The sequence below is a fragment of the Carica papaya genome, chromosome 1 (genome assembly GCF_054855325.1).
Source record: "Carica papaya isolate Zhongbai chromosome 1, ASM5485532v1, whole genome shotgun sequence".
Taxonomy (NCBI): Eukaryota; Viridiplantae; Streptophyta; class Magnoliopsida; order Brassicales; family Caricaceae; genus Carica; species Carica papaya.
The window spans coordinates 29,142,513-29,154,680 of NC_142309.1; the positions used below are offsets into that span (position 1 = coordinate 29,142,513).

General features: G+C 35.7%; 3 protein-coding genes across 3 annotated transcripts; 1 reads left to right on the forward strand and 2 right to left on the reverse strand.

Annotated features, from left to right (window-relative positions):
- The first annotated feature begins 57 nt into the window (after nt 1–57).
- On the forward strand, nt 58–4,186 carry LOC110818199 (Pentatricopeptide repeat (PPR-like) superfamily protein). The gene is made up of 5 exons (XM_022046976.2): nt 58–2,113; nt 2,740–2,892; nt 3,037–3,108; nt 3,480–3,667; nt 3,910–4,186. The coding sequence occupies exons 1-4, from the start codon at nt 338–340 to the stop codon at nt 3,588–3,590; spliced, it is 2,112 nt and encodes a 703-aa protein (XP_021902668.2). The 5' UTR covers nt 58–337; the 3' UTR covers nt 3,591–3,667; nt 3,910–4,186.
- Nucleotides 4,187–4,661: 475 nt separating this feature from the next.
- On the reverse strand, nt 4,662–8,556 carry LOC110818231 (Zn-dependent exopeptidases superfamily protein). The gene is made up of 11 exons (XM_022047016.2): nt 8,252–8,556; nt 7,621–7,678; nt 7,425–7,535; nt 7,111–7,248; nt 6,945–7,014; nt 6,795–6,850; nt 6,512–6,637; nt 5,726–5,865; nt 5,435–5,507; nt 5,276–5,350; nt 4,662–5,141 (listed from the first exon to the last, which is right to left on the reverse strand). Exons 1-11 carry the CDS (start codon nt 8,491–8,493, stop codon nt 4,824–4,826), a joined length of 1,407 nt encoding a protein of 468 aa, XP_021902708.1. The 5' UTR covers nt 8,494–8,556; the 3' UTR covers nt 4,662–4,823.
- Nucleotides 8,557–10,020: 1,464 nt separating this feature from the next.
- LOC110818101 (epi-neemfruitin B 7-O-acetyltransferse L7AT-like) lies at nt 10,021–11,402 on the reverse strand. The gene has a single exon (XM_022046860.2). The coding sequence runs from the start codon at nt 11,398–11,400 to the stop codon at nt 10,021–10,023; it is 1,380 nt and encodes a 459-aa protein (XP_021902552.2). The 5' UTR covers nt 11,401–11,402.
- Between the last annotated feature and the right edge of the window lie 766 nt (nt 11,403–12,168).

The window sequence follows — 12,168 nt, forward strand, 5'->3', positions numbered from 1 at the left end:
ATTTCATCATATTAAAAAAGATATATATATATATATATATATATAGATACACACACTTTTTTTTATCAGGGTGTCCGGAGAAATTGTCACTAGTAATGGCCACGTAACGGATCTCTGAGGGAAGAAATTATCCACTACTTCGCAAAAAATCTGCGTTCATCGTCTGCATCAGTGACCACCACCACAAACTGAGCCCCAGCCATGAATCGATAAAGCAACCATCTTCTAACCCCGTCAATCTACCTCTCTGCAAATTTCTACCTCAAAATACACTTGTTTTCTCAGTCTCCCGCTCTTTACAAATTAAGGTAACATTAATTTGTGAAGGTTTAGTAAGATGCTCCTATTACAACCACCACCTCTTTCCGCTCGGATTGCTTCCTTGTATCCTCCGCTCACACGTTATCACGTCGTCTTCCAGCCACCGCTATGCGCCACGGCCACCACTGCTGTAATTGCGACTGCAACTAGTGAACCATCTTTCTCTATTTCTTCTCCTTCTTCATCATCGAAATCGCTCGATGAAGTTGATGAAGATAACGGCGTCGTTTCTATCCAAAGCCGGCGCTACGACTTCACTCCACTCCTCAACTTCCTCTCCAAGTCCACCAACGCCGATTTGGACACGAATTCGGATGCCGAAGTAGCTCCGCCCACCTCGCTAGACCCTGCTGAGTTTCAACTAGCTGAGTCGTATAGGGCCGTGCCTGCCCCGCTGTGGCATTCACTCCTGAAATCACTATGCTCATCCTCGGACTCCATTCACCTTGCATACGGCGTCGTTTCTTGGCTGCAAAAACACAATCTCTGCTTTTCCTACGAGCTGCTCTACTCTATTCTAATCCACGCACTTGGCCGTTCGGAGAAGCTATACGAAGCATTTTTGCTCTCGCAGAGGCAAACTCTGACCCCTTTAACGTATAATGCCCTAATTGGTGCTTGTGCTCGCAATAACGATCTTGAGAAAGCTCTCAATTTGATGTCTAGGATGCGACAAGACGGATACCCGTCGGATTTTGTTAATTACAGCTTGATTATTCAGTCTCTTACGCGAACTAATAAGATTGACTCTGCCCTTTTGCAGAAGCTCTATAGAGAGATTGAATGCGATAAGATTGAGCTAGATGGGCAGCTTTTGAACGATATAATTGTGGGTTTTGCAAAAGCTGGAGACCCGACCAGGGCTATGCAGTTTCTGGCCATGCTTCAGGCCATCGGGTTGAGCGCAAAAAGTTCGACTATTGTGGCGGTTATATCAGCATTGGGAAGTTCCGGGAGAATTGTGGAGGGTGAGGCTTTGTTTGAGGAAATGAAAGAAAGTGGATTGAAACCTAGGACCAAGGCTTACAACGCGCTGCTGAAAGGGTACGTGAAAACCGGTTCTTTGAAAGATGCGGAGTTGATTGTCTCAGAGATGGAGAGGAGTGGCGTTTCACCTGATGAGCATACTTACAGTCTTCTCATTGATGCTTATGTGAATGCGGGAAGGTGGGAGAGTGCCAGGATTGTTTTGAAAGAAATGGAGGCCAGCAATGTGCAGCCCAATTCCTTTGTTTTTAGTAGAATTTTAGCTGGTTATCGCGATAGAGGAGAGTGGCAAAGAACATTTCAGGTACTGCGGGAGATGAAGAGCAGTGGGGTGAAACCTGATAGGCATTTTTACAATGTGATGATAGATACTTTTGGCAAGTATAATTGTCTTGATCATGCCATGGCTACGTTTGATCGGATGTTGTCAGAGGGGATTCAGCCTGATACAGTTACTTGGAACACGCTTATTGACTGCCACTGCAAGTCAGGGCGCCATAATGTTGCAGAGGAGTTGTTTAAGGTAATGCAGGAAGGAGGGTACTTGCCATGTGCCACTACATATAACATTATGATAAATTCTTTTGGAGAGCAGGAGAGGTGGGACGGAATTAGGAACTTATTGGGGAAAATGCAGAGTCAGGGGATTCTTCCAAATGTTGTAACATACACCACTCTTATTGATGTTTATGGACGGTCGGGGAGATTTAATGATGCTATAGAGTCCTTGGAGGCTATGAAATCTGCAGGTCTCAAGCCATCCCCAACCATGTACAACGCCTTAATAAATGCCTATGCACAGAGGGTATGTTCTTGGTTCAAACCTTTTAATTATTGCTCCGCAGCAGCTGTTTGTCTAAATTATTCCGTTGACTTGGAGAAAAACTTAAACTGGACATCTTTCTTTTTCACTTGCAAAAGGTGTACCTCTAATTTATGTTTGGACATCTGTCAAATCATGTTTTCCTTTACAACGCCTGGAGTTAGTACTCTCCTTATTTCATAGTAGCATTACAAATTAGAAGCTATGCTAGCCTAGTTAGTAAAAAGTTTACACGGCTTATGGATGCGTGGGTGTTAAATCCTCTCTGTTATTTGTGCTCTTTGAACTTCTGATTTTTTGACATCATATAAGTGCTAGTGATCTGCTCCATGTCAAATGTGGCTCATTAAGCCCGAAACAGAGCAAGGGGTTCAAGAATGGATCAAGCTATTGCCAACATTTTCAAACATCTCCTGCTGAGCTTTTAGAATTGGTCTAAGTATATTATTAGGAAATTGACTACTAAAAATAATCCAAGTCACTTAAAATACAAAGGTGGTCTAGTTTTCCTCATCTTATAGTTGTACTGTTCCTTTTGAATCTCCATATATCTTCTCAGGAATGAAATTAAGAGTGCAATTGATAGTTTCTATTCTTCTCTTTTGAAGGGTTTGTCTGAACAAGCAGTAAATGCCTTTAGAATCATGAGAATTGATGGGCTAAAGCCCAGCATCTTGGCTCTCAATTCGTTAATCAATGCATTTGGTGAGGATAGAAGAGATGTTGAAGCATTTGCTGTGTTGCAATTCATGAAAGAAAATGTAAGTAATTGCTCAATCAGGCAAGCTCGTTTTTTTCCTTGGTCAGTTTAGTACTTATTCTTCAGCTACAGCTATGGTTGAGTAACTATCTTACTGATGACATTTCAGCTACCATCTTGCTAAATGGCATTTTGATACCTGCAGGACTTGAAACCAGATGTTGTTACGTATACTACACTCATGAAAGCTCTGATTCGTGTTGATAAATTTGACAAGGTACGAAGTCACCTGCATCCTTGAAAAGAGGACGATAAGGTCCTCTCAGCAGTTCTTTATGATGCATAATCCAGTAAGAGTTCTTTTTGGATAAGTTAATGCTGTCTGGCAATTTGGCAGCTCTCATCTTCATCTTGTTTATTGGGATAATTAATAACAACCCAGTGCAAGAAATAAATACACTAGCTTGTTGCTGGAAAAAGAAGTGTTTACCCATATTCTTCCATGTGCTAATCTGCCTGGACTCGTATATCTGGTGGATACCTTAAACCATGTCGATGAGAAATTCCCGCAGAAGGGGAAAATTTGCAATATAATTTCTTTGCAGACTTCCTTAAATATTTTCTTCTCACAATATGATTTGCTTTTAGGTTCCATCTGTGTATGAAGAAATGATCATGGCAGGATGCACCCCGGACAGGAAGGCGAGAGCTATGTTACGATCTGCTCTGAGATATATGAAACAGATACTGAGATCATAGTTGGCAAGAGAATTATCCAGCCAGGACACCGTGTGAGATCAACTCCCATGTTTGAGGCAGTAAGATACCAGTTTGAGGTTAGTAAATGGAACTAAATTTGCAAATATATCAACACTAAAAGCTGATAGCATCAACTTTTATCCACACAAATGCCTTGTTTCAAATGGAAAATTCTGGGCTCATGTGAGGTTAGGAGAGAATGAACCGAGAAGTTGTCTACCAATTATTTTTCTGCTGAATAATCTAGCTTGTAACTTTTACAACTAATACTGGTAATCCCCTCCATCAAATAATTCTTCGGCTAAACTTCTTTTTGTAGGAAATGTTTTATACAAACTGAGTCGTCCCGCCAATATCTTGGCAGAGAAGCATCACGACTATGATTAATGCTGTTCTGGATAGAAGCTGCAAACTGATACACTAATACAAAAGCACAAAAGACTTATACCTCTCCCTTTGTAGACTGTAAAGAATATATTTCGTCATCATCAAAGATATGCAATTCGTTAGAGTGCTTGTATTTTATCGACATTAGTCACATTAGTCTTGTATAATTATGTGAAAAATAAATCAAATCTCTTGACTTTTTTACTAAATTGCTTTTCTTTTTGCTATAGTAAATTTCAAGGTCTCATGTCATAAAGAGGAAACCGGCAATCCAAACTACATTATAAACTCCCTTGGTCAAGAAACTAGTTCAGTTGGCAATTATTATACTTTTTTACTTTTGACTACCTATCCTGAGTTTAATTCTTGTAATTCACCAAGTTAATGGAGGAATAGGCCTTCAAATATTTTAGCTAATCTTAATTCTTGTAAATAAATGTAAATATTAGATGCACAAGTCAGCAATAAAAGAGCACACTTTAAGATCTTTTTGGGAGAGAATTTAATTACAAATTGAATAAAGTTTGAAAATTGGAAACATTTTTTCTCGTTAAAGTAAAATTTACATTAAAACTTGTTAGGAATTGCATCAAGTTTACATCTTTCTCTCTGGGGTATAGTTGAGCAGGCAACCTTCAGCAATGAAAGTCTAGAGTGACATTAACATCGAAGTTAGTAGCCTAATTCAAGTTAATGAGCAATTCATTCAGTTGAAATTGATGTTACATCACAGAGGAAAAAAAATGTGGGAGGTGTACTGTTATAAATCAAAACAAACCTTTCCTACACAAAATTAATATAATCAAACTTCTATATACTTCTCTCGAAAAACCTACAAAAAAAGGTTCAGAGAGGCAAGGAAGGAACAATTGGCCGACTAAATTTGCTCTTTGAAATTCTAGAACAAAACATAAACATTAACAGCACTGAGGACAACAAGAAGAGCCTGAAGTACGTTCTTATCTCCTGCATTCCAAAATCAATTACTTCTATCTTCTTCCCGTATCGGTTTGTCCTCTGCATCAAGTATCCCTCAAGATATTCATCAATGGATACCCACTTGTCCAAGCTGACCACGGAGGATTTTGAATGGATTTCATCCAGTTGATATGGTCCCAGGTTGAATATCATGAAAAATGCAGCTGACCAATCATTGAGAACTTGCTGAACCCAAAGATACAATAAAAAGGTAAGATTCAGTTTTATTACATGTACGTGTAAAAGGAAAGGAGATTTTATGAAAGAAAACAAAAATGAAAAATGTGCCAATATTCAATTTTAGAAGCAATCTGGCATACGTTGAAGGTAGCTTGGTCAACTGGATTAAACATTTTAAAGCAGTCTTTTGATGACGCTGTGTCATCTCCATAGATCTGTCAGTACGCAGGTAAGACATGAACTTCAATGAGACAAATGTTACATGAGAAATTATGCAGAATGAGTTCGCATTCACAAACCTCAAAGGTGAAAGCCATGGGCACCCTCACGATGTCATACATGTAATCCGTGGCTGTTCCATGGGCTAGATAGCTAAATTAAGAATTACAAAGAAAAGTTGAAAAAAGAATCAAAGATTAGTGAAAGGAAAAAGAAAATAAATGAATATTCTGCTGCATAGTAAGCATCCTCAGAAGAGGACATGATAGGGGAATAAACAATTCATATTCAATCAATTGACAAGCACAAGACATTATCAAAAATCTTTTCAACTGAGAAAACATGATGTGGTCTTAGTATAAGGTACAAACCCAACAGAGCCTCCGCCTGAACCAATCATGCAGTGGTTATGGCAGTGGAGTTTATTCAGTTCTTCAAGCAAGGACCTCATCTTTTGCGAAGGCAACCCTTCAGGGGTTGTGTTTTTGTGGTCATAGGGCATAAACAACGCCTGAACAAATGAGAGTCAAGACCAAGAAGTATGTCATCCTGCAGGATATGTAAGAAATAACCCTAAGAGTGAACAGAAGAAACACACAGTAAAGACCGAGCTTAAGCATTAGTGCTGACACATCCATGTCCTACAGAAAGCCATTTCTATTTCAAAATTAGAACTCTCTATCAAGTATAAAAGAACTGAGCTTCAGACATGAATGTCAAAGATAATAATTATAAGCAATCTCATGCACCAGAAAATTCCTAAAGTTCTTAAGGTGTCTGCTTGTTATCAACAAAAAACCAAGGTAAGATGAAAAAATCCATCTTATTTTCCTCTTCTTGATCACAAATGTGTTTCTTATAATCTGTTTTAGATATGTCAAACAATGGGCCTGAAAGGAGCATTGCCAAGGCCAAGGTAATACTTCTAGGGACAGATTTTGCCAAGAAATTTTATTCTGATAAAATCTGGTGGCTTTGGGAACAAAAAAATTTTAATTCCGAACTTCCTTCAACTGGACATGCATCTAGCCACCGGTATAAACTGCCATCTGGGGCATACTGCAGAAAGCCTAATATTTCAGCAAGTAAGAATCTGAAGATTAAATTCACGTCAGTGCTAAAATCAGGGAATACATTAGAGTATAAGGACAACTTACCTCCATTCCAGAGTGAACATTAACCCATATATGAGGATCAAATGATATGGCAAGCTTTCGCATTATCTGACTTTCAGGTTCACTAAAGGGTGCAGTTCCAGGGTTCTCTTCATATGGATCATAATCCTGTTATTGAACAAATTAGAGAACATCTTCTAGAATAAAGCAGACTTGCAATAAGATGCATTCCAAATTAATCTAATGAGATATGCTTATAAATTCAACTGTCTTGAGAACTGCAGAATAGGGACTTGAGCATATAAAATGAGTAGGCATGACGGACCTTTTCTTTCTTTCCCCAATCTACGCTCCAATTTCGATTCAGATCAACTCCTCTCCCTACCAACAAGGAGAAAAGAAAATGAAAACAGATACCTAAAGCAAATCAATTTCTTCACAAACAGTTATATTTGAAATCACTAGACTGTATTACCATTTCTCCGTTCACAAAGTTGTCCTTCCTCGACAAGTTTGCGGCCATTCAAGTTCTCCATTGGTACCAACTGTCAAATTATTTCAAATCAGCATTGAAAAAAAAATTACAGACCTTTAATTAATGTGCAATAGGGAGAGGATTCACGCAATAAAGTATAAGTTACCTTTATGACAAGCTTGCTGAGTGTACTGTTTAATGAAGCTTGATCCATATCTGGTAGGAACTGTTCTTCACTTAAAATTGACAATATCCTGAATGCAAGTTCAGATGTAATGAGCTCCCTCCCATGCTGTCCAAAAGTCTGGAAGAAAAGGAATCATCTGTCAAAAACACCAGCAATTACTAAACAGAGACTGTCTAGCTACAAGGTATTAAATTAAGAGTAACGTTTGCTTAGCAAACAAGTAATTCATGGTTTAAATTTGAATAATGGGCTTCGTTACTGATCCAAACATATAAAACACACAGGGAACTTACAAGAAGGATCCGGAACTTTGACCTGTCATCACTCTCGCTACCACTGCTGCAATAAGTAATGACTGTGACTTCTGCCTCATAGCCTTTGTTTCCAGCTTGGATTGACTCAATCTGTTACAGAAAGGGATAATCCTAAAACGAAGTCTAACTAAATGAAGCTTTAGAAAGAAAAGAATGGAAAGGATATACTACATACATTGAATTTATCTGGGTGACGATGGACTAAAGACTTCATCTGCTCGATCAAATCATTACTGCGATATCATGCGGAACCAAGACGATTGAACAGATCAGTTTTACTCTCTCAACTGCTAAATCTAAATCCCCAATCCTATTACTTAAAAACCGTAGAATAAATTTAAAAGGAAAAAACTACTTTGGATGTTGTCTCTATAGTTTCTTCGGGGAGGTACAGGGGAAGCAAAGCCAAAGGTCATTAAACCTAAGGAAACTGTAGTCTTTTTTCCTGCCATGTTAGGAGTAGAGATGAAATGAAAGATTCGTGATTTCGATGTCCTAATTTTGCCAAAATTTCCCAGCAACCAAACGTAGCAGTAAGAAAGGAAACTCCGGAAACTACCCATTTACTCCGATACCGAACTCAAGGAAAAAGGTACAACTCCAAATTTCTCTTTTTAATTAAAAATTTTCATATTTAAAAGTAACCTCCAACTTTACCAAAATTCGTTTTTCCCAGATTCAAGGGAAACTAACAGGTAATCAAATTTGAGAGTGGGACTGAAATTATGAGAAGTAGTGCATAATATGCGGAAAAAAAAAAACACATCGAACAAGTAGTAATTTTAGATTGGGGAAAGAGAAATAACCTGGAATGGTAGAGATCGCGATTGATGGGCGTAAAAGAAGATGGGGAGAAATTTGATTCGCCATGAACGATCAAGAATCCAGTCAAGAAAACCAAAAAAAGGAAGGAGAAATAGCAGAACGAAAGTTGACGACACATGGCCAAGAAAAGAGGCCAAGAGCCGAGAAAGAGAAGAAGGTTGTCTTGCTCCGCTTTGTCTTTGTTCTTGTCTTGTTCATTTCTTTGGGGGAGGGATTCATTCATTCTTCCATTGCCATGGACGGCGACTGCGTGGGCCTTGTCAGCTTCTGATTGGATTTTCCACAGTGTTGGATGTATACGCTCTTACAGATTTATCCGTCTTTTATATGTTATTAACGGCTATGATCGTCTCAGTCAAGATCCAACCACACCGAAAAATAAGAAAAAAATATTTATTACGTCATCCAGACCATCATTGGGCCTACGCACAATACCACATTCCACATGGTGGGTGGGTCCACAAGAAAAAAAAACAATTTTATATATTTGTTTTTTGCACCTTGCCGACTTTTCTCGGTGTGTATTTTTGTTACTATTATTATTAATAGAATAATAATTTTTTCTTTATTATTATTTTAATTAGTAACTTATTATCTAAAATATTTTTAATTTTTTTTATGAGAATTAAATGTAAGATATATTAAAATTAAAAAAATATTATAATAATATAATATATTGACACACCAAATTAATTCTTTCAAAAAAAAAAATAATTCTAAAATATTATACTATGCAGATTATATGTTGGTTTATTACACATATATTTAACAAAAGAAGTTATCATGATATATTTAATAATTATATTCGTAAATTGTTACAATTCGGTTGAGTGTAATTTTGAAAAAATAATTTATTCTCACAACGTATATAAATAAAATGAAGTATTTAAATTTGTAATGTTCAAGTTTCATTTAAAATTTTTATAATAAAAAAATAAGCAATTTTTTAAAATCAATACAAAAAGAAATGCTTTCACGTAGAGCAAAATATTATACAAAATTACTATGCATATAGCTCCTAAATTCCTGAGCGTCATCTGTGAGGATATACTTAGTGGTTTTTGCCTCAAATTATGTAATAAACATATTTGATTGTTTTATTTAGTTATTTTGTTACTTTTTCTTTGTATCCAAAAAAAAAATCAAATTTTATTTTTTTTATGGCATCTAAGGAATTGTAATCTTTGAAACCTCCACATTCTTGATTAACTCGATCTTTAATTTTATTCTACACATCATGTATATATATATATATATACATATGTTCGATGTAATCAAAGAATTCATTTGTTTTCTTCTTCTTTTTATAGAGAATTAGATTTGATAAATTATTTAATTATAACTTGATGAAGAATGGATCTATATATATATATATATATATATTAACATAAAGTTCCAGACTTATTAAGATGGAATTTGATAATTTTAAAGCCATAGTAGGAGTGAGTAGCAGACCATGAAAGAGACAACATTTTCAAAGTTGATTGATACCTTCCATTATGATGGTAATATGCATGTAGTCTTTTATTTTCTCCATATTTCAAGTAAATTTTTTTTAAGTAGAAGTTTTATGTAAGTATAATCTTTTTATGTATATTAATTTCAATATAAACTAATATTTGTTTATATAAATATAAGTTTTTTCGTGAATTTAATAATATAACAGTATAATAAAATGAATAATTTACTAACTTCTTTAATCTATAATTTATATTATATTTGAAATATCGGTTCTAATAAATCGTATATTTTAAAGAGATGTTAAAGGATTAGGATCTAACGAAGCATAGCTAAGGAGATGATTATCACTTTGTAATATCATCATCTCCTCTTCATCCATGGTGACCCAAGCTTCTATGCCATCACCTAACCTGCTATCAATTAAAACAACAAGGTTTCTAAATATTGGAGTTTCCAATCCGATGCTGCTAACCCACACAGGTTTCCCCCACCCAAAATCAGCTTCGTAGAACCCAAGCTTACACCAACTTGTGAACCCCAAATACTCCACTTCATCTTTACTGCCGTACTCCTTTATTTCTTTTATACAATCCAACATCATTGCTTTCCCTTTCTCCCCTCCTATTTCCTTTACAAAATCACCATTGATTTTTGATATTCCAACTCTAATCTCCCTTGCTAATCTGTCCAGCTCTCTCTCCTCATCTGCCCTGAGTCGAGCACTCGCTATCCACACCTGATTTCCCAACGAATTCTTAGATGCAGAATGTGACATTCTTGTCCGCAGGTTCACGACGTGAGTCAACAAACAACTTCTTGGTTTTCCATGTTTTTGTTGAGATGCTCCCATGGTGCACTTCCATATTAGTGCTGAAACAGCCTCCACTCGGGTGGAGCTCCTCGCTCGGTTCTTGAGGCTGGCTATTGCCAGCGCATCAAACACAAATCTCCTTGTCACAAACTTGCCTTTCTTCAACAACGAACCCCGCATCTCAGTCACCGAATCTCTGAGCCATAAGTCCTCCGTCGCGGGGAAGAGACTAGTGGAAACAAAGCCGACTGATAACAAATCACCAATATTAGTATTCTTGTTGCAGGTGTTGTCACGAGCATTAGCAGTCCACACTTCAAGGAAAGTGCTGAGTGCAGTGGCATCAACGATCCTGTGTGAAACGCACATGCCAATAGCAATGCCTCCGCACTCAAATACATTAGCTTGGATGTTGGTTAAATAAGTTCCGGCAACTGATCCAATCAAAAGAAACGGTTGGCAAGGAAGAAATTTACGCAATAACACAAGATCAGGCTTAGAAAGAAATTGATGGAGGGTGCAGTTAACTCTAGCCTCCAAGAAATTAGCCCCTTCGTCGTCACAGTCAATAGAATAATCATCTTTTTTCTTTCCAGCGAGAGGGTAAAAGCGAGCTAACGTCTCTGATAAAGATTTCTTTAGCTGCTGTAGTCGTTCTAAGGTACTGTGTTGATGATGAAGATGATTGTTAGTGCAGTGACGACCATTTTTAGAGAAATCATAAAAGAGAAGAAGTGTGACGTATGAAGAAGGAGCGAACTGATCTAAAAGAGAGAGCTTGAAGATTCGAAGATGCTGAGGTGTGGGAGAAGATGGTTTTATGTTCTCCTGAGAAATGATTTCTACTTCCATTGTCATTGTATTTGGTTCACCCTGACCCTGAGCAATTCTATATATACATATACATATAGAGGCTAAACTTGGCTTTATATGTCCAATTCCAAAGAGTTTTATATATATATATATATATATATATATGTATTATATATTAATGGATTTTAATCCTGTTTTCGTCAATAACTATGTAATATTTTCTCTACCAATCAATATAAAAATTATTTTTCATAAGATTAAAATTAAAAAAAATTCATGACAATAATTTCATGTTACAGTGTGTATAATTTTAAAAATTAATTATAAAATTGTAGTTAATTAAAAATTAGATATTATTTTTTTATTAAAAATCTTAGGTAATAACTATTATATACTATAAAGTATTTTATATTTAAAAATCATAAAGTATATGACTTGTAGTAAATTAAAATATAAATTTTATTTTTTACTTTTAGAAATTTTTAATAAATAACTATTATATATTATTAAAAATTATATTCACATTTTATAAATTATAGAATTGCATGATTTGTAATCAATTAAAAATTACAGAAAATAATTATCATGTTCTCATATTAATTTATTTTTATATTTAAACATCGAATCAATAATATTTAAAATTTTATTCTATATAATTATAATAATTATATTAATTTTATTTTATATTTTAAAATTTAAGCAGATATTTGCTGTATATATAATTCAATCTTTAAATTATTTTTTTTTATGGCATCTAGGAATTGTAATCTTTGAAACTCACAAATTCTTGGTTAACTCCGTCGTCAACTTTAT

Coding starts and splice junctions, on each gene's coding strand:
- LOC110818199 (XM_022046976.2), top strand. CDS start 338: ATGCTCCTATTACAACCACCACCTCTTTCCGCTCGGATTGCTTCCTTG. Junction 2,114..2,739: donor TAAATGCCTATGCACAGAGG/GTATGTTCTTGG, acceptor TCTCTTTTGAAG/GGTTTGTCTGAACAAGCAGT. Junction 2,893..3,036: donor TGCAATTCATGAAAGAAAAT/GTAAGTAATTGC, acceptor TGATACCTGCAG/GACTTGAAACCAGATGTTGT.
- LOC110818231 (XM_022047016.2), bottom strand. CDS start 8,493: ATGAATGAATCCCTCCCCCAAAGAAATGAACAAGACAAGAACAAAGAC. Junction 6,851..6,944: donor ACTTTGTGAACGGAGAAATG/GTAATACAGTCT, acceptor CCTTGTTGGTAG/GGAGAGGAGTTGATCTGAAT. Junction 6,638..6,794: donor ATTGGGGAAAGAAAGAAAAG/GTCCGTCATGCC, acceptor GTTCAATAACAG/GATTATGATCCATATGAAGA.
- LOC110818101 (XM_022046860.2), bottom strand. CDS start 11,400: ATGACAATGGAAGTAGAAATCATTTCTCAGGAGAACATAAAACCATCT.